This window comes from Morchella sextelata, assembly GCF_020137385.1.
Source record: "Morchella sextelata strain SCLS chromosome Unknown scls_1, whole genome shotgun sequence".
Lineage (NCBI taxonomy): Eukaryota > Fungi > Ascomycota > Pezizomycetes > Pezizales > Morchellaceae > Morchella > Morchella sextelata.
The window spans coordinates 3,083,371-3,111,069 of NW_025408616.1; the positions used below are offsets into that span (position 1 = coordinate 3,083,371).

At 48.2% G+C, this 27,699-nt stretch overlaps 3 protein-coding genes across 3 annotated transcripts; 2 read left to right on the forward strand and 1 right to left on the reverse strand.

The window, feature by feature from the left end:
* Positions 1–6,740: 6,740 nt before the first annotated feature.
* Positions 6,741–7,942, forward strand: H6S33_000819 (uncharacterized protein; the record flags this gene model as incomplete). The annotated part of the gene is made up of 2 exons (XM_044832238.1): positions 6,741–7,568; positions 7,709–7,942. Coding segments are annotated over 2 exons (1,062 nt in total), but the record flags the coding sequence as incomplete, so codon positions are not given.
* Positions 7,943–8,239: 297 nt separating this feature from the next.
* Positions 8,240–12,002, forward strand: H6S33_000820 (uncharacterized protein; the record flags this gene model as incomplete). Its single annotated transcript, XM_044832240.1, has 4 exons — positions 8,240–9,601; positions 9,653–10,573; positions 11,408–11,488; positions 11,550–12,002. The coding sequence occupies 4 exons, from the start codon at positions 8,240–8,242 to the stop codon at positions 12,000–12,002; spliced, it is 2,817 nt and encodes a 938-aa protein (XP_044700379.1).
* A 6,377-nt stretch (positions 12,003–18,379) lies between these two features.
* Positions 18,380–25,252, reverse strand: H6S33_000821 (uncharacterized protein; the record flags this gene model as incomplete). The annotated part of the gene is made up of 4 exons (XM_044832241.1): positions 18,380–18,613; positions 18,670–20,559; positions 21,069–24,547; positions 24,589–25,252. 4 exons carry the CDS (start codon positions 25,250–25,252, stop codon positions 18,380–18,382), a joined length of 6,267 nt encoding a protein of 2,088 aa, XP_044700380.1.
* Between the last annotated feature and the right edge of the window lie 2,447 nt (positions 25,253–27,699).

The following is a 27,699-nucleotide window of genomic DNA, read 5'->3' on the forward strand; positions in this document are numbered from 1 at the left end:
AAAGGCTAGTAGATACCCCTATACCCTTTAATACTAATGGCAACACCACTATCAACTCCGGTTCGCACCTACGAGGTACGGTGCGATCAATATGCGACCAAATGCGGAGTTGCGGTTTCCCTAGTTAAAAAACACGTTTTCGACCCCAATAATAACCCCCGGAGCGTCAAACCGCCGGAGGGGAGTGTTTTGGTACCGGTGGATATATGAGGGACAGCTGGAATCAATCGGATCGAAGATCGGACCGCTCGGAACGAATCGGCGCAAGCTGCCAGCCGGCCGAGTACCTATCGGCGGTACCTGTGGGCATGAGAGGACTCTGCTATGTGGGAAAGCGATGTGGGAAGAGGCCAGAGTAGGTAGCCTTGCCGTCCGAGACCTCCGAATAGCCGACGCTGACGATTATCCACCAGACGGCCGATGGGGAAGAAACATCGACAGGGAAACGTGCATTAGAGTGGATAAATAGGTTGAGGGGTTTCAACGGACTTAGGAGTTAAATGTTCTTGGTTGTTTTTCAGGGTCTCGGGCAGGCCCCGAGTGTATGCTGTATTATTAGAAGACTGGGTCCTCGAGACATAAGCGAGGGATATAAATACTGTGTCATTCACTGACTAGCCAAACCATCATCGGCGAAATCAGAGTCTTAACAATATAAATCGTTGATACGCGAGTTACAACTTTATTTGACTATACTTCCTGAATTACTTTACTCTATCGTGACTTCGAACTCTACCTGAACTATTACGTCGAAGACGATCGAACATCATACGCTAACTCTAGTGAATCTTTGTTGATAACGTAGCTCGCGGGGCCCGTATCGGATCAAGGAGAATCATACTCGACGTTGACTGAAGAGACCTTGGAGACTTCTACCTTTGTAGCTGTTAGCCGAACTCTGAGCTCTGCGTAGTGTACTCTTGCGGTCTGGTACGCATCCCTCACAGTGGCCTCGGCACCCGGTCCTGCCCAAGGAAACTTCCAGGTCATCGAGAGGAAAAAGAAGCCCGCAAAGCCAAAAGCGGACCCCCTCTTCAAACCAGAGTACACCAAAATCAACAGGGAGATCATTGTTGAAACTACTGCCCCATCTGACGTTAACCCCTCCGAGATCAGGACCCTCGTCAATGCAAGAATCCAGGACGAGTCCTGCCATTTTATCTCGGCAAGAAGGACACCCAAGGACAACTTCATCCTGGAAACGAAATTCATTACCCCTGCAACAAAGGCAATGGAATATGCCAAAGAAATTGAGGAAGCCCTCCTCACCCTACAGGTACCGGTCGCTGTCATCCGCGCAAACTCAAAATGGTCAAAGTTCCTCCTCCATGGAATTCCCACAACGGTCGGGGAGGGCATTGAGGCGGGACAATTGGTAGCATCAGAAATCAGAAGCAACTACGGAGAGAACTTCCAACTGGCCCAGGTTCCCCGCTGGATCTCCAGGGCAGAAACTCGAATGGGAAAAACGCACTCATCAATGGTCATCGCGCTCCCAGGACAAATTACAATGGAAACACTAGGAGTTAAATTCCTATCCCTCTTCAACCAAAGCTGCCACATCGAGGCCTTCCTTCCAACCTACCCAGACACCCAGTATGCGAAGTGCCTCGAATATGGCCACCGCCAGGAGAAATGCAAGAACAGTGGGAAATGCGGCCACTGCGCCGGAGATCACCTCACCAGCTTCCACCCATGCAATCAATGCCAGGGAGGATATAGATGCACCCACACTCCAATCAGATGCCTGAACTGTAAAGGAGCTCATAAGGCCTCCGACCCAGCATGCCCCGAGAGAGCCAAACGCCGATTCCTCAATAAAGGGAAGGAAAATGCCCCATCCGCTCAAGACCCACCGGCCGCACCCGTCCAAGAAATAGTTCAAGTGCCAGCCACCGCCCCAGTCGGAGCCACACCCGTTCCCGAAGATGACCAACCCATGACAAATAATGCTTAGGTCTCGAACCACCGCGCTCGCACACCAACTCAATTGTGCACGGAGCGAACCTGTTACCAAGGCGGCGGTAGAAGAAGCGGAAACAGACTCTAGTATTTATTTCCTATTATTACAAGAACCATGGACCTCAGCAGAGGGATACCCACCAGAATCAAATCTCTTTTATATTTTTACAGCCAGCAATACCAATACAAAATGCGCAACATACGTCCGCAAACATGCCAACCTCAAACCAAAACACCACTACACACACGATAATTTCATAGTATCGATTACGGTAGAAATCCAGAACAAGAAAACCCAAATCCTAAACATATACTCCCCAGGCCGAAGTGGCCCCTTTGCCCAAATAGCAAGTACAATCCAAACCCTTGATAATTGTCTAGTAATGGGAGACTTCAACTGCCACCATCAAATGTGGTACGGAGTAAATTCACATGAATACAGAAACAACATTCGAGCAGACCGGGTCAACGGCGCACGGTTAAAACGATGGATAACCCGACAGAAACTGACCCTCCTGAACGAACCAGGCGTGTTTACGCACTTCCCCAGAGACAGAGGGAAAAGGCCCACAACCATCGACCTTGCATTTGTAAAAGGCCCAATACTCGACGACAACCTACGATGGAGTACTGAACCCTACGGAGCGGGCTCAGACCACGGGAGAACCTCCGTCCACTTACACCTGGAAAAACCACCTTTTGTACCAAGACGAATGTGGCGACAAACGGACTGGAAGCTATTGGAGAACCACATGTCAAACATCTCCATCCCTGCAGAGGCATGGGAAACCAAGGAACATACGGAACAAACTGTCGATTTCTTCCTAGAACTGGTTAGGTCAACAGTCAGCATAGTAACACCACTCTCGAAGGAGGGGGTAAGAGCCAACTCCTGGTGGTCAGATGAGATGAAACAGATGAAGGCAAGGGTAAACACAGCAGAAAGGAAGGCGAGAAATACAAGGAAATCCAATCACGTGGAGGAACACCGGAAGGCTTGCAGAGAATGGACAGCCATGATCCGGAAAGCAAAAGCGGATCAGCGGGAAAAGACGATGAACGAGGCGAAAGGTAGTGAAGTTTGGAGAATCCTAAACGTAGGAAGAAGAAGAGACACAATCATACCAACCATACAAGGTGAAGAAACGTTTGCGGGGAAGTGTCAAGCTCTAAGAGCCCAACTTTTCCCCTCGAAACGGACGTCCCCCGACCACCCCCCCTTAAACATTAGACCCCCTTCTTTTGACCTTAGCAACACCTTCGACATAGTCACCCCCGAAGAACTTAATAAAGGAATCGACTCCTGCCCAGCGCACTCGGCGACCGGCCCGGATGGCATTCCTTACACCTTTATTAAAGCAATAGTCAAAGCAAACACAACTCTAATCCAAGACATGTTCTCCGCCATGCTCTGGCACGGTGTACACCCAGCGGAATGGAAAATAGCTAAGTGTATCCCGATCCCGAAACCCGGTAAAGCAAACTATCATGAAGCAAAAGCCTACCGGCCCATTTCCCTTCTACAATGTTTCAGCAAAATCCTGGAAAAGATAGTGGCCCAAAGACTCTGCACCGCTGGAGAAATTCTAGGCACACTCTCAGCGAATCAATTTGGAGGAAGACCAACCATCTCGGCAATCGATGCCCTGCTGAGAACCTTAACGCCAATACAACAAAATCTACTACTGAAAAACAGTACCGGAGCCGCTCGGCGAGACAGACCAGCGATCCTAACCAACGACATCCAAGGAGCATTCAATTGTGTCGATCACCTACTCCTCGCGGAAATCATGCAACAACAAAAATTCCCTACCTACTTAACAGAATGGTGCAAGGAATTCAATACCGGCAGAAAACTAGAGTTCCAATTTAACCATGAGCTAGAGGAACCACAGCCCTATGATTCTGGAGTGCCGCAAGGTAGCCCCATGTCCCCGGTACTATTTATGATTTATGCTGGAGTAATCCTGGACCCAACAAGTAGCTCGAAAGAGATGGACACCACATATATCGATGACGATGCGCTGGTGCAAATATCCAAAACACCAGGCTTCACAATCAAGAGAATGGAGGAACGAATGAGAGAGAGATTAATAAAAGCTGAGCCACTCCAAATTAAGTACGACCCGGATAAATCCGACCTGATCTTCTTCCGGCCCACCACATCATCCAAACAACAACCACGACTTCCGGTCAAAATTAACAATACCAACATACACCCCAAGGAGAGGCTGAAATATGTAGGAGTCTGGATAGATCCGACCCTCTCCTTCCGGCCCCACATCGAAGCAGCGATCGCAAAAGGCCTTAAAGCCCTCCACCAGATTCGATACACCGCCCGCCTGCCAGGAATAATGGTTAAAACAATCCATCACATCATAACACAAGGCTTCCTCCCAAGTCTACTCTACGGATCCGAGGCTTGGTGGACTGGCGCAGACCACATTATAAGATCCCTTGAACCACTATATAATGAAGCGGCCCGGATCATCACCGGCCTACCACGATGGACCAAAAGAACTAAACTCCTCCGAGAAGCAGGCCTACCCCCCTTAGAACACCTCCTGACATATCGCTCAAGAAAGTACGGAACTAGAATACTCTGTACCGACGCAACCCACCCCAACAACGAATCCCTGATCGAGCTCCTCCCATACAAAGAAGCAAACATCAAAGGAACAGGCCTACACCGAATCGCCTCCCTACTACTCCCATACCAGACCCCCGGAAATGCGAGAGATAAGTGGAACCAAAACAAGCTACTACGCGACCACCTGTTGGAAGAATGGAACACACAATCAATACCGAACTACCATCATCGGGGGGATTTCCGCCCCCCTCCTAAGATAGCGAAACTTACCCTTACGGAAGCAAAGAAAGTATTTCGAATCCGGTGCCAAACTACCCGAATCGACAAACACGCAGTACACACAGACCCCGAAACATGCCAGTGTGGTATGGAAAACTCAGCGAAACACATACTTATGGAATGCCCAGCGTGGGCTCGAATCCGCACCCCTCTGATAGAAAAGACCCCCGGAGCGATGACCTGGGAAAACTGGATGTTTACAAACCTGAGAACGGACCTCATCCTACAATTTGCGAAACAATCTCAACTCTCGAAATGGTACGAGTCGGCGGAGGCGGAGGCGGACCTGGACGAGGGGATGGAAGAAAATGATTAGGGACGGGATTAGGAAGGATAGTTTCCTTTTACTCTTTGAATTTGGTTTTTATTTTTGTCTTGATGGATCCAGCGCTCGAGTCCGCTGAGATATGTTATTTCTCCTTGTCGTTGGGTTTTCTGGTCGAGAGTTGTGCTGGAATTTCCTTGTTATTGTTCGTGTTCGCTTGTGCTTGTTTTGTTCTTGTTCTTGTTCCTGTTTTTGTTCGTTTGCGTTTGTGTTTTGTTGTTTTCTTTCCTTCTTTCTTTTGTTCGGTTCGGTTCGTGTTTTAGGCGGTTGGGTCGGCGTGCGATAAGTCTTGTACTTCAAAGCAATATAAGTTTCTTCTTCTTCTTCTTCTGTATTTATTCTACGAATACTATTCTTTGTCCGCACTACGTCATAGGGCTCCAACCGGTTTATCATACTAGGTAGAGCCACCCCATAGTCCATAGTCAAAGTATACCTTTACGTCTACGTCCACGTCTACGTCACTACCTAGGTTGTATTCCTTGGCATCACAGTCTATCGCTTACGGTGTAACGGGGGTCTCTTCTAAGAGAAATAGAATAAAGTAGAATAGAGACGGCCGTACAGATAATCTTTAAGGCTCAAGCCACCTTCAGATTATTCTTCCTCTATACAAAATGTCCGCCCTCCCGGCTCCAGATGCACCCCTTCAGATTGAATGGCAGCCGGTGCCCCTCCAGCTTGATGCCACCGGGCAGACACAGCTTGTCAAGAAACCCAGGACCGCTCTACAGACCTACATTCCCGGTTGTGAGCCTGCCTGGCAGGATACCGACGAGATTTCCATCCAACAGTTCTTTACAGAGCTCCAGACCTACCTCCAGCACAGCCTGCAGAATCAGTTGACCCGGGGCAGTCAGGCACTACTCCTGGTACAAGAGCGCCAGGCAGCACAGAATGCTCTGATGGCAGAAGCTCTTGAATACATGAGGCATGAAGTCAACTCTGTCCAGGAAGAACTCCGAAAGTATGAGGAGAGAGATGAACTGGAAGCCGATGCCATGGAGATTGAGTGGACAAATCCGGCAACTCCACCAGACTTTGTTGCCGAGATTCAGAAAGCCCTTGATGAAGGAAGGCTAGTGGTAGGGAGGCCAGCAACTCCGGCACTAAATCCAGGCTCCAGGCCCTCGTCCAGGGCAGCCACCAGGACAATGCAGCGGAAGACCAGTCCCTTCGCAGCATTTCCGGTCAGATCCACTAGAAGAGTTGTGCCTATTGTCCAGCCAGCGGTGGGAGCATCTCCCTTACCTCCTAGCCGCTTTGCAGGAGTAAACCCATTCCTCGGATTAGCGGACCGATCCTTTGACTTTGAGGGAGAACACTACCCAGGTGCAGGCCGAGGACCTCCCAGCCCGCTAGCCAGGAACCCAGGAAGGTTCACCATGTCTGGGGCCGCTCAACCAGCAGCAACCTCACCACTGGCCAGCAATCCGGTGCCGGTAGCACCTGTGGCCCCTCCTGCTGTGGCCGCCGCTCCCCCTCCAGCTCAGGCACAGGGAGGAAGTGGTGGAAATCAGAACCCTCCACCTCCAGTAGCCCGCGCTCCCGCTCCTGGAGATTCAGACAGTTCTGACAGCTCAGACCTCGGAACCAGAAGGTGGTGACAGAAGAGGCTGGCGGAAATATCTTAAGAAGAAGTTGGAGAAGCAACAAAAGGATTTGTTTGCTATGATGTCACAGCAGTACCGACCTTCGGCCGCCTCTCCCCCTTCTACTTCTACTAGGGCCCGAGAACCAAAGGCACCACCACCCTCCAAGTTCCAGGGCAAGGCAGAGCAAGTGGAAACTTTCATCCGGCAATGTGAGAATGTGTTCTCCATTGAGAGCCTGTCATTCACCTCTGAGGAAGTTAAGATCCGATATGCAGGCAACTTAATGGAAGGAGAGGCAGCGATCCGATGGTATGAGGCATACCACAATTCAATTGATCAATCCTCTGCCAACCGTCTTGCTGGAATGCCGGTGACTTTGGATCAGAGATGGAAGCGCTGGGATTCCTTTGTGGATGCTTTTAGAGCAGCCTTCGGTGAAGCCATCTCTAGAGATGATGCTGTAACCCAATGGAATACCCTTACCCACACAGCCCGAAGAGGAATTGATCTCTTCCTGAATACTATTATTCAGCTGATGTGGAAGACTGGCTATGAGGGTCAGTTGGTGGATGATAAGATCAACAATTCCCTCCTTGCGGACCTAGGCATGAGTTGGGCTCTTTTCAATCCCAAGCCAAAGTCCCTGATGGAGCGAATAGCTGCTCTAAGAGAGTTGGGGCACACCCATGAAAGGTACCAAGGGATGGCAGCTGAGAAAGCACCCCCTCGGACCAAGAAAGATCCTCCCGCTCAAAAGGACCAGCAGCCTAAGAGGAAAAGAGAAGCTGTGAGCTCCTCCGGACCTCAGAAGACTCCTGTACCTAAGGATAAAGCGGTGGAACTGAAGGGTATCGCGGGGGATATTCTATAAGAAAGAAGGAAAGCAGAAGTATGCTTGAAGGTATGACCTTTCGGTACTCCCTATTGGTAGAGTGCATAGACTGACTTGTGCAATAGTGCGGCAAGTCCAGACACAAATGGACCGATTGTTGGTCCAAGGAACCTATTGTTGTCCGAGTGGCAGCAGTGAGAGTACAAAAGCGGAAAAGAGGGAATGGCAAGTCCAACTCCCAGAAAAAGGCTAAGGTGGCTGCTGTAGTAGCAGAAGATCCACTTGTTGTACTCCCGGAGGTTACAGAAGATTTTGTTTTTCAGCCTGAGCAAGACTCGGACAATGAAATCATCTGGTAGAAAAGTGTCTGTCTGAGTCTATGTTTACTAGTTTTCTTTTATATGGGTTTTGGCTTCTATGTTTCTCTTGAATAAATTATGATTGTGTTTCCGCCTATTTGATTGCTCCAAGCACTCTGAGGATGGGTTTAAGACCCGAAACAGCTGGTCTGTCAGTGCTCTACCAAAGTTATATTTGCTACCAAGACACTTCCAAACCGCTGCCAAAAAGACTACTACACAATACATCTGCTATATTACCGCTTGGGAATAGAACCAAAGGATCTTTGATCTTAGTAGTGCCCGAAGCTATTAGCTATGTTGAAAAGACAAAGGGAACCAAGTCCGGAAACCGCTGTTAAGCAGAGAAAGTTGGAACAGAGGCTTCCCTCCTTACCAGTACATGGAAAAAGACCTATACTGAAGGCAAGACTGTCATGGACGGTCAAAGGAAAGGATGAAGGCGCCCAAGGGTCTTTCCTGTTCGACACCGGTTGTACAGGAGCTATCCTCAATCAGAGTTTTGTCAGGAAACATGGAATTCCCTTAGTGCGGCGGGATCAACCTCTAACAATGTTTGATGCTCAAGGAGATGTCATGATGGGAGGAGGTGAGTATTACACTCACCCAGTCCACATGACTATGGGAGATCATAAGGAGACACTCCGATGGGAGGTGGCTACGCTGGAAGAAGGAATGACCGGTTACCTCCCAATTAGTTGGGCTAGGAAGCATAACCCGGATATCAATTGGGAACTCAACACCATGAGCTGGAGGAGTGACTACTGCAAGCAGAATTGTCTCCCAGCGGCCACCAAGATTGAACTAGTCTCTCCATACCTGATGTTGGAAGAAGAAGAGACAGTCTATCAATTGGTTGGTTCAGTATGGCATGATGAGGACGGAGGTGATATTGCTGAAAAAATACACAACCTCTACCGGGAATGGGCTGATGTGTTCAGTCAAGAGAAGATTGAGGAAATGCCGCCGCATTCCCATAATGATCTAAAGATCAAACTCTTGCCTGGCACCGCTCCCCCATTTGGCCCGCTGTACCCATGTTCCGCTCCAGAGTTGAAGGCCCTCCGAGAGTACCTGGACAAAGAATTGTCTTCAGGAAAGATCTCTAGATCTAACAGCCCTGCCGCAGCGCCCATACTGTTCATTCCTAAGAAGGATGGGACATTGCGGATTTGTGTGGACTACAGAGGATTGAACAAGGTCACTGTCAAGGACAAGTACCCACTGCCTATCATGAGTGAGCTCAGAGACAGGTTGTTCAAGGCCAAGATCTTCACAAAGATAGACCTGAAGAACGGCTTCAATTTGATCAGGATAGCAGAAGGTGATGAGTGGAAAACCGCTTTCAGAACCCGCTATGGACTGTATCAGTATAATGTGATGCCATTTGGTCTATGCAATGCTCCCTCCGCTTTTCAGGCAATGATCAATGATGTTATAAAGGAACTACTGGATGAAGGAGTAGTTGTCTATATTGATGACATCCTCATCTACTCGGAGACTGAGAAAGAACATGAGCTATTGGTCAAAAAGGTACTACAGAAGCTTAGGGAAGCTAAGCTCTGTGCCTCGATCAGTAAGACATCCTTCCATGTCCGAGAAGTAGAATACCTAGGCTATCACATCTCGGAAGATGGAGTATCTATGTCAGAGGACAAGGTGGAGGCAGTTAAGGAATGGCCGCTCCCTGAGAATATCAAGGCAGTATAGGCATTCCTCGGATTTGCAAACTTCTATCGTCGCTTTATTGAAGGCTTCAGTAAAGTTTGCAAACCATTAACTGACCTCCTGCAAAAAGACAAGAAATGGTATTGGACGGCAGTACATGAGCAGGCCTTTGAAGAACTCAAGAGGCTGTTCACAAGCGCTCCAATCCTCCTTCATTTTGACCTTAGTAGGAGAACAGTGGTCGAGACAGATGCCAGTGATTTTGCCAAGGGAGCGGTGCTCTCTCAGTATGGGGATGATGGGAAGCTACATCCGGTGGCATTCTATTCTAAGAAGTTCTCCCCTGCTGAGATCAACTATGACATTCATGATAAGGAAATGGGAGCTATTGTAGCCTCTTTCCGGGAATGGAAACACATGCTCAAATCTTGTGAGCAAGAGATCACGGTTTTTACAGACCACAAGAACTTGGAGTACTTTAATTCTACCAAGGTTCTCACTAGGCGGCAAGCTAGATGGTCTGAAGACCTCGCAGGCTACAATTTTAAAGTTGTCTACAAACCGAGAGAAAAGAATGGCAAGACTGATGTGCTATCTAGGCGCTGGGATCACCGCCTTGGAGAGGGAGGTGAAACTCTGCAGCCGGAGCCACAGATCTTTTTCAGGCCAGGTCAATTGGTTTTGGATCCTGCAAAGCTAGCGGCTGTCAGGGTGAATCAATTGCAGAATACATTCTTGGAGCGCCTATATGCGGCTGCTAAAGAGGATAGTTTCTGGCAGGAACTGCACCGCTCTCTGGTTGAAAGGAAACCAAATTTGGACCAGAACTTGTCGGTCAAGAACGGTCTCATCTTCTATAAGAATAGATGGTATATACCCAAAGACAAGAAGCTTCAGATGGAAATACTGTCCGATACCCATGACTCTAAGGTGGTGTTACGGGCATGCCAAGCATTTACGGGAGTGAGAGAAAGGCTAGTAGATACCCCTATACCCTTTAATACTAATGGCAACACCACTATCAACTCCGGTTCGCACCTACGAGGTACGGTGCGATCAATATGCGACCAAATGTGGAGTTGCGGTTTTCCTAGTTAAAAAACACGTTTTCGACCCCAATAATAACCCCCGCAGCGTCAAACCGCCGGAGGGGAGTGTTTTGGTACCGGTGGATATATGAGGGACAGCTAGAATCAATCGGATCGAAGATCGGACCGCTCGGAGCGAATCGGCGCAAGCTGCCAGCCGGCCGAGTACCTATCGGCGGTACCTGTGGGCATGAGAGGACTCTGCTATGTGGGAAAGCGATGTGGGAAGAGGCCTGAGTAGGTAGCCTTGCCGTCCGAGACCTTCGAAATAGCCGACGCTGACGATTATCCACCAGACGGCCGATGGAGAAAAAACATCGACAGGGAAACGTGCATTAGAATGGGTAAATAGGTTGAGGGGTTTCTGCAGGTTTAGGAGTTTGGGTTACGGACTTAGGAGTTAAATGTTCTTGGTTGTTTTTCAGGGTCTCGGGCATGCCCCGAGTGTATTCTGTATTATTAGTAGACTGGGTCCTCGAGACATAAGCGAGGGATATAAATACTGTGTCATTCACTGACTAGCCAAACCATCATCGGCGAAATCAGAGTCTTAACAATATAAATCGTTGATACGCGAGTTACAACTTTATTTGACTATACTTTTGGAAATACTTTATTCTATCGTGACTTCGAACTCTACCTGAACTACTACGTCGAAGACGGTCGAACATCAAACGCTAACTCTAGTGAATCTTTGTTGATAACGTAGCTCGCGGGGCCCGTATCGGATCAAGGAGATTCATACTCGACGTTGACTGAAGAGACCTTGGAGACTTCTACCTTTGTAGCTGTTAGCCGAACTCTGAGCTCTGCGTAGTGTACTCTTGTGGTCTGGTACGCATCCCTCACAGGTGGCGGGTCACTTTGGCCAATTTAAGACACTTGAGCGGGTGAAAAACAACTTCTTTTGGCCCAACATGGATAAGGATGTTGAGGAATATGTCCGGAGCTGTGACAGCTGCCAGAGGAATAAGACCTCAAGACATAAGAAGTTTGGTATGCTCCAACCGTTGGAGATGCCCTATCGGCCATGGACTTCCATCTCTATGGACTTCATTGTGGGATTACCGGAATCTAGTGGGTTTACAAAGATCTGGGTAATAGTGGACCGCTTTTCGAAGATGGCACACTACATCCCTCTTCCTACCCTCAATAAAACGGAAGATTTGGCTAAGTTGTTCTTGAAGGAAGTTTGGAGACTCCATGGTTTACCTGATGACATAGTCTCGGACAGAGATAGCAGGTTCATTTCTCACTTTTGGCAATCTCTCATGAGTCTCCTCAATGTGAAGCTGAAGATGTAACGGGGGTCTCTTCTAAGAGGAATAGAATAAAGTAGAATAGAGACGGCCGTGCAAGATAGACAATCAGGTTGCAGATTATTCAAAGATACTATCGCTAGAACTCAATAATCTTTAAGGGCTCTGCTACTGATAAGAACTTGGTTTTTCTTCTGATGAAGACTGGAGAGAACAGGACTGAAGGGCGAGAATGAACCTGAGTACTTATACTCCGAAAGGCCTCTTTTCTCTGCTCCTAACTCCTTACTAAGTTCCGGTGGGCCTTCCCTCAGTACCAGAAACAATACCACCGCTACCCCGCTTTTCTCTAAGCGTCAGCAGGTGTTTCCGATACCCAAGGCAACCACCCTTAGTCAAAGCCTTTGTAACACCTGCAGCCTTGGTTGCCACACAACCGAGGACCTGCATGAATGAGCTGCCGCTCAGGTGTAAGCTTAATCATTGCTGTAGAGCTTTCGCTTATTGTAGACTTCCCTAGCATAGTTCCTGCCTCTTCGGCGGTCGTTCAATGGTCAGAGGATACAGAGGATCACCGGACAATCAGAGCTTCACTCTGGCCGGTCTTCTAGTCACTGGCGAGGCATAGACTCGTCAGTCATTGCTCCCATGAATAGATCCTCTTCCTAGCGCCCGGAATGTAGTTACTCTAACAGCTGGTAGCTAACCACACTGCCGGTACTTGCATATCACCGTGCAACTGGCTTCTAACAATAACTCTCAGCATGTAACCGGGCCCTGTGTGTACTCATACACCAGACAGTTGAAATGGCTCCGTTACACCACCCCCCTCTTCCAGGATCTTGGTCTCCGAGATCTATAACCATTCTATTACCATCCATTCTATATGACAAGAAACTCCGTGATATACAAGGAAATGAAAACCCAAAAGGAAATAGTCTATACCCCAACAATCCGCTTGTCCTTGGGTTTCTTAGGATACCTCATATGGAAATCCCGAAGGGCTTCTTCAGCACTCTTCTTGAGATGCTCCCAAGGTTCCCATGTAGCATCCTCGTTTTCATAACCTTCCCACAGCACTAGGTATTCCACTCGTCTCCTTTTCTTATTGACCCGGCTATCAGCTACCTCTCGGACAACCCAGTTCTGTTCTCCTTCAATCTCTTCGGGCTCCGGTACAGGAACTCTTCTCTCAGGATCTACCGGTGCTCTGTAAGGTTCCAGAAGAGAGACATGAAAGACCGGGTGGATTCCCATTTGGGGGGGAAGAGAGAGCTTGTAGGCACGGGTACCAATAGCTTCTAAGACCTTAAAGGGTCCCATCTTCTTCTGATCCAGTTTTCCCAAAGGCCGCTTTGTTTGCACATTGCGCCGGTCTAACATAAATTCATCTCCGGGCTTGATTTCAGGCGGTGCCAGGGCATGAGCATCATACCACCGGGCCATCCTTAATCTAGCTTTACCCAAGCTGGCGTTCATAGCCTGCCAGATAGATTCCCATTGAGATATCATGACCTCGCTCGCTGGATTGTTCCATTCTACTCCTTCCTTTGGGGCCGGCCAGTTGGTCCTGGGTTCATATCCATAGTTGGCATAAAAAGCCGATACTTTGGTAGACTCAGAGACCGCCGAGTTATATGCATACTGTAACGGGGGTCTCTTCTAAGAGAAAATAGAATAAGATAGAATAGAGACGGCCGTGCAAGATAGACAATCAGGTTGCAGATTATTCAAAGATACTATCGCTAGAACTCAATAATCTTTAAGGGCTCTGCTACCGATAAGAACTTCGTTTTTCTTCCTGATGAAGACTGGAGAGAATAGGACTGAAGGGCGGGAATGAACCTGAGTACTTATACTCCGAAGGCCTCTGTTCTCTGCTCCTAACTCCTTTACTAAGTTCTGGTGGGCCTTCCCTCAGTACCGGAAACAATACCACCGCTACCCCGCTTTTCTCTAAGCGTCAGCAGGTGTTTCCGATACCCAAGGCAACCACCCTTAGTCAAAGCCTTTGTAACACCTGCAGCCTTGGTTGCCACACAACTGAGGACCTGCATGAATGAGCTGCCGCTCAGGTGTAAGCTTAATCATTGCTGTAGAGCTTTCGCTTATTGTAGACTTCCCTAGCATAGTCCCTGCCCTTCGGCGGACTTACAATGCACCGAGGATACAGAGGATCACCGGTCAATCAGAGCTTCACTCTGGCCGGTCTTCTAGTCACTGGCGAGGCATAGACTCGTCAGTCATTGCTCCCATGAATAGATCCTCTTCCTAGCGCCCGGAATGTAGTTACTCTAACAGCTGGTAGCTAACCACACTGCCGGTACTTGCATATCACCGTGCAACTGGCTTCTAGCAATAACTCTCAGCATGTAACCGGGCCCTGTATGTACTCATACACCAGACAGTTGAAATGGCTCCGTTACACCACTCCCCTCTTCCAGGATCTTGGTCTCCGAGATCTATAACCATTCTATTACCATTCTATATGACAAGAAACTCCGTGATATGCAAGGAAATGAAAACCCAAAGGAAATAATCTACACCCCAACAATCCGCTTGTCCTTGGGTTTCTTAGGATACCTCATATGGAAATCCCGAAGGGCTTCTTCAGCACTCTTCTTGAGATGCTCCCAAGGTTCCCATGTAGCATCCTCGTTCTCATAACCTTCCCACAGCACTAGATATTCCACTCGTCTTCTCTTCTTATTGACCCGGCTATCAGCTACCTCTCGGACAACCCAGTTCTGTTCTCCCTCAACCTCTTCGGGTTCCGGTGGGGGAACTCTTCTCTCAGGATCTACCGGTGCTCTGTAGGGTTCTAGGAGAGAGACATGAAAGACCGGGTGGATTCCCATCTGGGGGGGAAGAGAGAGCTTGTAGGCACGGGTACCAATAGCTTCTAAGACCTTAAAGGGTCCCATCTTCTTCTGATCCAATTTTCCCAAAGGCCGCTTTGTTTGCACATTGCGCCGGTCCAACATAACTTCATCTCCGGGCTTGATTTCAGGTGGTGCCAGGGCATGAGCATCATACCACCGGGCCATCCTTAATCTAGCTTTACCCAAGCTGGCGTTCATAGCCTGCCAGATAGATTCCCATTGAGAAATCATGACCTCACTTGCTGGATTGTTCCATTCTACTCCTTCCTTTGGGGCCGGCCAGTTGGTCCTGGGTTCATATCCATAGTTGGCATAAAAAGCCGATACTTTGGTAGACTCAGAGACCGCCGAGTTATAAGCATACTCTGCCAAAGGCAAGAGTTCTGCCCAGTCATCCTGTTGATATGAACAATAACTCCGCAAGTAATGTTCCAGGGTCTGATTAACTCTTTCTGTTTGACCGTCCGTCTGGGGGTGGAAAGATGTGGACATCTTCAGCTTCACATTGAGGAGGCTCATGAGAGATTGCCAAAAGTGAGAAATGAACCTGCTATCTCTGTCCGAGACTATGTCATCAGGCAAACCATGGAGTCTCCAAACTTCCTTCAAGAACAATTTAGCCAAATCTTCCGTTTTATTGAGGGTAGGAAGAGGGATGTAGTGTGCCATCTTCGAAAAGCGGTCCACTATTACCCAGATCTTTGTAAACCCACTAGATTCCGGTAGTCCCACAATGAAGTCCATAGAGATGGAAGTCCATGGCCGATAGGGTATCTCCAACGGTTGGAGCATACCAAACTTCTTGTGTCTTGAGGTCTTATTCCTCTGGCAGCTGTCACAGCTCCGGACATATTCCTCAACATCCTTATCCATGTTGGGCCAAAAGAAGTTATTTTTCACCCGCTCTAGTGTCTTAAATTGGCCAAAATGACCAGCCACCTTAGAGTCATGGGTATCGGACAGTATTTCCATCTGAAGCTTCTTGTCCTTGGGTATGTACCATCTATTCTTGTAGAAGATGAGACCGTTCTTGACCGACAAGTTCTGGTCCAAATTTGGTTTCCTTTCAACCAGGGAGCGGTGCAATTCCTGCCAGAAACTATCCTCTTTAGCAGCTGTGTATAGGCGCTCTAAGAATGTATTCCGCAATTGATTCACCCTGACAGCCACTAGCTTTGCAGAATCCAAAACCAATTGACCTGGCCTAAAAAAGATCTGTGGCTCCGGCTGCAGAGTTTCACCTCCCTCTCCAAGGCGGTGATCCCAGCGCCTAGATAGCACATCAGTCTTGCCATTCTTTTCTCCCGGTCTGTAGACAACTTTAAAATTGTAGCCTGCGAGGTCCTCAGACCATCTAGCTTGCCGCCTAGTGAGAACCTTGGTAGAATTAAAGTACTCCAAGTTCTTGTGGTCTGTAAAAACCGTGATCTCTTGCTCACAAGATTTGAGCATGTGTTCCCATTCCCGGAAAGAGGCTACAATAGCTCCCATTTCCTTATCATGAATGTCATAGTTGATCTCAGCAGGGGAGAACTTCTTAGAATAGAATGCCACCGGATGTAGCTTCCCATCATCCCCATACTGAGAGAGCACCGCTCCCTTGGCAAAATCACTGGCATCTGTCTCGACCACCGTTCTCCTACTAGGGTCAAAATGAAGGAGGATTGGAGCGCTTGTGAACAGCCTCTTGAGTTCTTCAAAGGCCTGCTCATGTGCTGCTGTCCAATACCATTTCTTGTCTTTTTGCAGGAGGTCAGTTAGTGGTTTGCAAACCTTACTGAAGCCTTCAATAAAGCGGCGATAGAAGTTTGCAAATCCGAGGAATGCCTGTACTGCCTTGATATTCTCAGGGACCGGCCATTCCTTAACTGCCTCCACCTTGTCTTCTGACATAGATACTCCTTGTTCCGAGATATGATAGCCTAGGTATTCTACTTCTCGGACATGGAAGGATGTCTTATTGATCGAGGCACAGAGCTTAGCTTCCCTAAGCTTCTGTAGTACCTTCTTGACCAATAGCTCATGCTCTTTCTCAGTCTCCGAGTAGATGAGGATGTCATCGATATAGACAACTACTCCTTCATCCAGTAGTTCCTTTAGCACATCATTGATCATTGCCTGGAAAGCGGAGGGAGCATTGCATAGGCCAAATGGCATCACATTGTACTGATACAGTCCATAGCGGGTTCTGAAAGCGGTTTTCCACTCATCACCTTCGGCTATCCTGATCAAATTGAAGCCATTCTTCAGGTCTATCTTTGTGAAGATCTTGGCCTTGAACAACCTGTCTCTGAGCTCACTCATGATAGGCAGCGGGTACTTGTCCTTGACAGTGACCTTGTTCAAACCTCTATAATCCACACAAATCCGCAAAGTCCCGTCCTTCTTGGGAATGAACAGTATGGGTGCCGCAGCAGGGCTATTCGATCTAGAGATCTTTCCTGAAGACAACTCTTTGTCCAGGTACTCTCGGAGGGCCTTCAACTCTGGAGCGGAGCATGGGTATAGCGGGCCAAATGGGGGAGCGGTCCCAGGCAAGAGTTTGATCTTCAGATCATTATGGGAATGCGGCGGCATTTCCTCAATCTTCTCTTGACTGAACACATCAGCCCAATCCCGGTATAGGTGGTGTATTTTCTCAGCAATATCACCTCCGTCCTCATCATGCCATACTGAACCAACCAATTGATAGACCGTCTCTTCTTCTTCCAACATCAGGTATGGAGAGACTAGTTCAATCTTGGTGGCCGCTGGGAGACAATTCTGCTTGCAGTAGTCACTCCTCCAGCTCATGGTGTTGAGTTCCCAATTGATGTCCGGGTTATGCTTCCTAGCCCAACTAATTGGCAGGTAACCGGTCATTCCTTCTTCCAGAGTAGCCACCTCCCATCGGAGTGTCTCTTTATGATCTCCCATAGTCATGCGGACCGGGTGAGTGTAATACTCGCCTCCTCCCATCATGACATCTCCTTGAGCATCAAACATTGTCAGAGGTTGATCCCGCCGCACTAAGGGAATTCCATGTTTCCTGACAAAACTCTGGTTGAGGATAGCTCCTGTACAACCGGTGTCAAACAGAAAAGACCCTTGGGCGCCTTCATCCTTTCCTTTGACCGTCCATGACAGTCCTGCCTTTAGTATAGGTCTTTTTCCATGTACTGGTAAGGAGGGAAGCCTCTGTTCCAACCTTCTTTGCTTAACAGCGGGTTCTGAACTTGTTTCTCTTTGTCTTTTCAACATAGCTAATAGCTTCGGGCACTACTAAGATCAGAGATCCTTTGGTTCTATTCCCAAGCGGTAATATAGCAGATATATTGTGTAGTAGTCTTTTTAACAGCGGTTTGGAAGTGTCTTGGTAGCAAAATATAACTTTGGTAGAGCACTGACAGACCAGCTGTTTCGGGTCTTAAACCCATCCTCAGAGTGCTTGGAGCAATCAAATAGGCGGAAACACAATCATAATTTATTCAAGAGAAACATAGAAACCAAAACCCCATATAAAAGAAAACTAGTAAACATAGACTAAAACAGACACTTTTTCTACCAGATGATTTCATTGTCCGAGTCTTGCTCAGGCTGAAAAACAAAATCTTCTGTAACCTCCGGGAGTACAACAAGTGGATCTTCTGCTACTACAGCAGCCACTTTAGCCTTCTTCTGAGAGTTGGATTTGCCATTCCCTCTTTTCCGTTTTTGTACTCTCACTGCTGCCACTCGGACAACAGTAGGTTCTTTGGACCAACAATCGGTCCATTTGTGTCTGGACTTGCCGCACTATTGCACAAGTCAGTCTATGCACTCTACCAATAGGGAGTACCGGAAGGTCATACCTTCAAGCATACTTCTGCTTTCCTTCTTTCTTCTAGAATATCCCCCGGGATACCCTTCAGTTCCACCGCTTTGTCTTTAGGTCCTGGAGTCTTCTGAGGTCCGGAGGAGCTCGCAGCTTCTCTTTTCCTCTTAGGCTGCTGGTCCTTCTGAGCGGGAGGATCTTTCTTGGTCCGAGGGTGCGCTTTCTCAGCTGCCATCCCTTGGTACCTCTCATGGGTATGCCCTAACTCTCTTAGAGCAGCTATCCGCTCCATCAAGGACTTTGGCTTGGGGTTGAAAAGAGCCCAACTCATGCCTAGGTCCGGGAGGAGGGAGTTATGGATCTTATCATCCACCAACTGACCCTCATAGCCAGTCTTCCACATCAGCTGAATAATAGTATTCAGGAAGAGGTCTATTCCTCCTCGAGCTGTGTGGGTGAGGGTATTCCATTGGGCTACAGCATCATCTCTAGAGATGGCTTCACCGAAGGCAGCTCTAAAAGCATCCACAAAGGAATCCCAGCGCTTCCATCTCTGATCCAACTGCACCGGTATTCCAGCAAGGCGGTTGGCGGAGGCTTGATCAATTGAATTGTGGTATGCCTCATACCATCGGATCGCTGCCTCCCCTTCCATCAAGTTGCCTGCATATCGGATCTTAACCTCCTCAGAGGTAAATGACAGGCTCTCAATGGAGAACACATTCTCACATTGCCGGATGAAGGTTTCCACTTGCTCCGCCTTGCCTTGGAACTTTGATGGTGGTGGTGCCTTTGGTTCCCGGGCTCTGGTGGAAGTAGAAGGGTGGGAGGTAGCCGGAGGTTGATACTGCTGGGACATCATTGCCAACAGATTCTTCTGTTGCTTCTCCAACTTCTTCTTAAGGTATCTCCGCCATCCTCTCCTGTTACCACCTTCTGGTTCCGAGTCTGAGCTGTCAGAACTGTCTGAATCCCCAGGAGCGGGGGCGCGGGCCACGGGAGGTGGAGGGTTCTGATTTCCACCACTTCCACCCTGTGCATTGGCTGGAGGGTTCTGGCTTCCACCGCTTCCACCCTGTGCATTGGCTGGAGGGGGAGCGGTGGCCGCAGCAGAAGAGGCCACAGGTGCTACTGGTGCCGGATTGCTGGCCAGTGGTGAGGTTGCTGCTGGTTGAGCGGCCCCAGACATGGTGAACCTTCCTGGGTTCCTGGCTAGCGGACTGGGAGGTCCTCGGCCGGTACCTGAGAAGAACTCTCCTTCATAGTCAAAGGATCGGTCAGCTCCTCCAAGGAGTGGGTGTGTTCCACCGAAGCGGCTAGGTGGTAAGGGTGAAGCCCCCACCGCTGGCTGCACAATAGGGATAACTCTCCTAGTGGATCGGACCGGAAATGCTGCGAAGGGACTGGTCTTCCGCTGCATTGTTCTGGTGGCTGCCCTGGACGAGGACCTAGAGCCTGGATTTGGTGCCGGAGTTGCTGGTCTACCCACCACCAGTCTTCCTTCATCAAGGGCTCTCTGTATCTCGGCAACAAAGTCTGGTGGAGTAGCCGGGTTTGTCCACTCAATCTCCATGGCATCGGCATTCAGCTCATCCCTCTCCACATACTTCCGAAGTTCTTCCTGAACAGAGTTGACCTCCCTCCTCATGTACTCAAGAGCCTCTGCCATCAGAGCATTCTGTGCTGCCTGGCGCTCTTGTACAATGAGTAGGGCCTGACTGCCCCGGGTCAACTGATTCTGCAGGCTGTGTTGGAGGTAGGTCTGGAGCTCTGTGAAGAACTGTTGGGCGGAGATCTCATCGGTATCCTGCCAGGCAGGCTCACAGCCAGGAATGTAGGTCTGTAGAGCGGTCCTGGGTTTTTTGACAAGCTGTGTCTGCCCGGTGGCATCCAGTTGGAGGTGTAACGGGGACTGAGGACGTAGGAACTATGAAGCCAAGGAATACAACCGAGGCGAAGACGTGGACGTAGGAGGTTCGTAGACTATGGACTATGGACTATGGGGCCGAAGGGTACACCTAAGGCAAGAACGGGGACTGTGGACTATAGACTATGGATGGTTGTACCTGGTCTAGTATACCGGGTAAACCCTGTGACGTAGCGCGAACCAAATAGTATTCGTAACTGTGAAGTACAGAGGTTGCATAAAGAGAAAAGAGAAAGAAAGAGAAACAAGAAATCACGAGACAACGCCCCCCCTTATATATCCATACCCTATCCCAATGCTGACTCATACCCTCGCGTAACAGAAACAGAAAGAACATAATAGAAACCCGCTTTACTAAACCCAACCACACTGCATTATCCTTCTCCCTTATACCCAGACAACTCACATAGCCAACCCGTCTAGCTGCCGTTACAGACCACTCCCCCCTCTAAAGCCTACCTCCTGGTAGGCTTAGGCTTCTGTGGATATCGTTCGTGAAATCGTTTAACAATATCGGGCGAATGTTCGACATCCGACAATGGCTGCCACGAAGCTTCATCATAACCGACATACTTAACCAAGTATTCAAATCTTCCCCGATGATCCCTGGAATTTAAAATATCCTCGACTTCCCACTCCTCCTGTCCTTCAACTTCAACCGGCGGTGGTGGTAACTGTTGTTGTCCTGGTAAAGGATCGTTTGCTGCAGACGACAGTAAAGAGACATGGAATATGGGATGAACTTTCATAGAACGAGGGAGTTCCAACTCATAGGCATAAGGACTAACGATCCGCTTCACGACATATGGTCCAATGCGTTTCCAATCAAGTTTCTTCGAGGGTCGTTTGGTGAGGACATGGCGGGTCGATAGAAAAACTTTATCCCCCATCCGATAGTGAGGCGCTGGAGTCCGACTTATATTGGCCGACTCCTCTTGAATCCTTTGCGCTCGGAACAATTCAGCTCGTAAAACGTCTAGTATATCCTTCATCTCTCGTGCAATGGTATTCGCTTGGTCTTCCGCTGTCGTCCTACCATGTTCCAAAGGACCAAAAGTCATTCTTGGATTCCTTCCTGAGTTGGCGTAAAATGGAGAGATTCTCGTTGTTTCAGAAGCATGGTTATTTGTTGCAAACTCGGCCATTGGCAACCATCGAACCCAGTCGTCCTGTTGATAAGAAACATAACTTCGAAGGTATTGTTCCATCACAGCATTGATCCTTTCCGTTTGTCCATCCGTCTGGGGGTGAAACGCTGTAGAGAACTTTGGCGATATTTCCAAACGATCGCAAAGGGACCTCCAGAATTCCGCAACAAATTGTGTTCCTCGATCAGATACCATAGTTTCAGGTAACCCATGTAACTTCCAAACATTGTCAATATACAGTCTCGCTACTTCCCTTGAGTCCGCCTCCTTTGTTGTTGGTATTAGGTGTCGCATCTTAGTTAACCTATCCACCACGACCAAGATTGCATTGTATCCATCGCTCTCTGGGAGGTCGGTAACAAAGTCCATTGACACATCCGTCCATGGTCCATCGGGTATTGGCATCGGCCGGAGTACTCCATAGGGTGCATTGCGTGGCACCTTGCTACGGGCACACACATTGCAGTTCCGAACATACTGATCGATATACTTCCGCATTTGTGGCCAGTAATACTCTCGATTCAGGAGTTCCAAAGTCTTCGCTCTGCCTGGATGACCTGCCGATGGTTTGTCATGATACTCTTTTAGAAGTCTTAGCCGAAGATCATTGTCGTCGGGTACATAGAGTACACCACGGTAAAGTAGCCGACCGTTGTTGTCTTCCGTACATTCGGCAAGCGAGATCTTATTCGAGTGACGGATGCCGTTCCGAAGCATCGCGAGTACTTTGTTCGGGAAACTGTCAACTTGGTAAGCATTTAAAAACAACTCTTCTACAGTGGACATTCCTTCAGCGGATTCATTTGAAAAAGAACCCGCGAACAAACTTAGCTTTAAATCCAAATTTTTTCGCTTCAAAACCACCTGGCTTTGATGCATCAACCGTTCATCCCCCTCCTTAGGTAGGTCACCCGACCTCCTAGTCAATGCATCCGGCTTTGCCCCTTGTTTCCCTGGTCTAAATTGAATGACGAAATCAAAACGTGAAAGAAATTCCGACCAACGGGCTTGTCGACGGTTTAATAGCTTTGTTGACATGAAATATTCGAGGTTCCTATGATCGCTGAGGACTTCGATTGGAAATTGTGCCCCTTCCAAATGATGTCGCCACTCCTCAAAACATCGTACAATTGCCAGAAGTTCTTTGTCATAGATTTCGTAGTTGCATTCCGCAGGGGAATGCTTCTTTGAGAAGAAAGCAACTGGATGTAAAATTCCTTCATCATCACGTTGGGACAGGATTGCAGCAGAAACATAGTCGGATGCATCGGTTTCTACTACGATTTTCCGATTCGGATCAAAGTGCGCTAGTATGGGTGCCGTTGTAAACATCTTTTTCAATGTCTGGAATGCTTCCTCCCTTTCATCCGTCCATTCGAACTTAACATTTTTCTTCGTCAAAGCCGTAAGTGGAGCAACAATCTTTGAGTATCCTAGGATAAACCGTCGATAGAAATTAGCGAATCCCAAAAATACCTGAACATCATGAAGGTTCCTTGGTGTAGACCACTCCAAAACATCGACAACTTTCTTCGGATCCATTCGATTCCCATCCGGGGTGAGAATCAGGCCGAGATACTTTGTTTCCTGAACCATAAACTCGCATTTCTCAGGTTTAAGGTGAACATGATTCTCATCAAGTACCTTCAGAACCTTCTGAATATGCTCTTTGTGCTCCGACAGAGTCTCCGAATAGATCAGGATATCATCGAGATATGCCGTTACAAATTGATCGAGGTAAGGACGTAGAATATCATTGATCCAGTGTTGAAATGTGGCAGGGGCATTCGCTAATCCAAACGGCATTACAGTATACTCGAAATGTCCATAACGAGTCCTGAACGCCGTCTTCCATTCGTCTCCCTCGGCTACCCTGATTTGGTTATATCCCCAACGTAGATCCAGCTTGGTGTAGTATTGCGCTCTTGATAACTTGGCCAGGGTTTCCTTTAACAATGGTAACGGATACCGATTTTTGACCGTGATTGCATTGAGACCTCGATAATCTACACAGAGCCGGAGAGTCCCATCACTTTTCTTTACGAACAGTATGGGTGCTCCCGCTGGTGACTCACTGGCCCGAATAAATCCCTTAGGTAGATTTTCATCAAGGTATTCCCGTAGTGCTTTTAATTCAGTCTGCGACAGGCCATAGATGGGTCCATACGGTACTCGTTTACCCTCTTCCAAAATTATTTCAATGTCATGGGACGGTCGATGTGGCGGCAGGACAGAAGCGTCATATTCTTGGAACATATGGAGACGATGGTGGAACTCCTTTGGTACTAGTTGCTTGACGTTGGTAGTGGATTTATCAGCTGCTGAAACGACAACAGTATGATATTCTGGTAAGGGAATCGATACGCCATGAACAGTAACTGCAGTTCCACTGAGTGAACAGTGTTTAAGACAGTCCTGAGAATCAAAAACAAGTAGATTATCCTTTGGCCGAATGGTGACATCGTGACGTCGCATCCACGGTATTCCCATTACGATCGGATAATGTCCCAACTTTGTAACGAAACATGAGGCAATTTCTCGGTGACCATGAATATCTAGTGAAACATTGACAACGTGGGTAATTTCTCCTGACTGGATAGGTCTTCCATCCATAACATCTACCAGGCGAGATTTCTTAAGGGGGGTCATTGCAAGATTGTTGTTGCGTGCGAAAGATTCATCGATAAAAGCATATCCTGATGCTCCAGTATCAATAAGAGCGTAGGTGGAAACGAAAGAGTCGGGATTCTGAGAGACCGAACAGGTAACAACAAGAGAGTCTTCGGACATCTTATCTTCAGACACAGCAGCAACAGGGAGAACAGAAACAGGTGGCGGGGCTGGCCCCTTTGGTTTGCCATTTTTTACCAAAGGGGCTGACCTTTTAACGCCGGCTTTGAGGATCCATTTTCAAGTGGCCTTTCTCGCCAATTGCTAATGGAACGGGGATCTTGGGTGCGAGGAGTCAGGTAACGAGGCTTGGAGACATGGCGAGATTTAACTGTAGCGGTAGAAACGGAGATACGAGAACGAAGGTCAGCGATGGTGGCATTGGCTTGGGCCTCCCAGGCCTTTGCAACAGAGGTAATGTGAAGAATTTCATCTTCAGCATTAGCGAGGTTTTCGTCAGTGATGGCGAGGTTTTCCTGATGTAATGCCAGACGATACCGAAGCTCCTCCTCTTCGGCTTTAGACTCCTCCAGCTCAATCTTCAAAGCAACGATAACCTCGTCGCGACCTCGGATGATCTCGGTAGAACCTTCCTGGTTATCGCACAAGGTTTGCCAAAAATCGGCAGCCTTTTCGTTGGCTGCTTCTAGTTCTATGGTGAGGCTGGTAATAACCTCTTCCTGGGCCGTATCAATAATGGGTTCTGGTGGCGTGGGGGTGTCGAGAGGCTTGTTGAGAGCCTCCAAACACTCAGCAATAAGACCATGAGCCTCGGTAAGTTCTTCGCCGAAGTCTATATCGGCTGGAAGAGGACCATAGGTGATCAGAAATTCTGAAAGACGCTGTAACAGCGTATCCTGGATAATGTCGGACATAGTCGCGACCAGAGCTAAGCGAGGCGGTGTTGTATTGGTTGGCTGTAGAGGATGCAACCTAAGTGTAACGGGGACTGAGGACGTAGGAACTATGAAGCCAAGGAATACAACCGAGGCGAAGACGTGGACGTAGGAGGTTCGTAGACTATGGACTATGGACTATGGGGCCGAAGGGTACACCTAAGGCAAGAACGGGGACTGTGGACTATAGACTATGGATGGTTGTACCTGGTCTAGTATACCGGGTAAACCCTGTGACGTAGCGCGAACCAAATAGTATTCGTAACTGTGAAGTACAGAGGTTGCATAAAGAGAAAAGAGAAAGAAAGAGAAACAAGAAATCACGAGACAACGCCCCCCCTTATATATCCATACCCTATCCCAATGCTGACTCATACCCTCGCGTAACAGAAACAGAAAGAACATAATAGAAACCCGCTTTACTAAACCCAACCACACTGCATTATCCTTCTCCCTTATACCCAGACAACTCACATAGCCAACCCGTCTAGCTGCCGTTACAGGAGGGGCACCGGCTGCCATTCAATCTGAAGGAGTGCATCTGGAGCCGAGAGGGCGGACATTTTGTATAGAGGAAGAATAATCTGAAGGTGATTTGAGCCTTAAAGATTATCTGTAACGGGGGTCTCTTCTAAGAGAAAATAGAATAAGATAGAATAGAGACGGCCGTGCAAGATAGACAATCAGGTTGCAGATTATTCAAAGATACTATCGCTAGAACTCAATAATCTTTAAGGGCTCTGCTACCGATAAGAACTTCGTTTTTCTTCCTGATGAAGACTGGAGAGAATAGGACTGAAGGGCGGGAATGAACCTGAGTACTTATACTCCGAAGGCCTCTGTTCTCTGCTCCTAACTCCTTTACTAAGTTCTGGTGGGCCTTCCCTCAGTACCGGAAACAATACCACCGCTACCCCGCTTTTCTCTAAGCGTCAGCAGGTGTTTCCGATACCCAAGGCAACCACCCTTAGTCAAAGCCTTTGTAACACCTGCAGCCTTGGTTGCCACACAACTGAGGACCTGCATGAATGAGCTGCCGCTCAGGTGTAAGCTTAATCATTGCTGTAGAGCTTTCGCTTATTGTAGACTTCCCTAGCATAGTCCCTGCCCTTCGGCGGACTTACAATGCACCGAGGATACAGAGGATCACCGGTCAATCAGAGCTTCACTCTGGCCGGTCTTCTAGTCACTGGCGAGGCATAGACTCGTCAGTCATTGCTCCCATGAATAGATCCTCTTCCTAGCGCCCGGAATGTAGTTACTCTAACAGCTGGTAGCTAACCACACTGCCGGTACTTGCATATCACCGTGCAACTGGCTTCTAGCAATAACTCTCAGCATGTAACCGGGCCCTGTATGTACTCATACACCAGACAGTTGAAATGGCTCCGTTACACATACTCTGCCAAAGGCAAGAGTTCTGCCCAGTCATCCTGTTGATATGAACAATAACTCCGCAAGTAATGTTCCAGGGTCTGGTTAACTCTTTCTGTTTGACCGTCCGTTTGAGGGTGGAAAGAAGTGGACATCTTCAGCTTCACATTGAGGAGACTCATGAGAGATTGCCAAAAGTGAGAAATGAACCTGCTATCTCTGTCCGAGACTATGTCATCAGGTAAACCATGGAGTCTCCAAACTTCCTTCAAGAACAACTTAGCCAAATCTTCCGTTTTATTGAGGGTAGGAAGAGGGATGTAATGTGCCATCTTCGAAAAGCGGTCCACTATTACCCAGATCTTTGTAAACCCACTAGATTCCGGTAATCCCACAATGAAGTCCATAGAGATGGCAGTCCATGGCCGATAGGGTATCTCCAACGGTTGGAGCATACCAAACTTCTTATGTCTTGAGGTCTTATTCCTCTGACAGCTATCGCAGCTCCGGACATATTCCTCAACATCCTTATCCATGTTGGGCCAAAAGAAGTTGTTTTTCACCCGCTCAAGTGTCTTAAATTGGCCAAAATGACCAGCCACCTTAGAGTCATGGGTATCGGACAGTATTTCCATCTGAAGCTTCTTATCTTTGGGTATATACCATCTATTCTTGTAGAAGATGAGACCGTTCTTGACCGATAAGTTCTGGTCCAAATTTGGTTTCCTTTCAACCAGAGAGCGGTGCAGTTCCTGCCAGAAACTATCCTCTTTAGCAGCCGCATATAGGCGCTCCAAGAATGTATTCTGCAATTGATTCACCCTGACAGCCGCTAGCTTTGCAGGATCCAAAACCAATTGACCTGGCCTGAAAAAGATCTGTGGCTCCGGCTGCAGAGTTTCACCTCCCTCTCCAAGGCGGTGATCCCAGCGCCTAGATAGCACATCAGTCTTGCCATTCTTTTCTCTCGGTTTGTAGACAACTTTAAAATTGTAGCCTGCGAGGTCTTCAGACCATCTAGCTTGCCGCCTAGTGAGAACCTTGGTAGAATT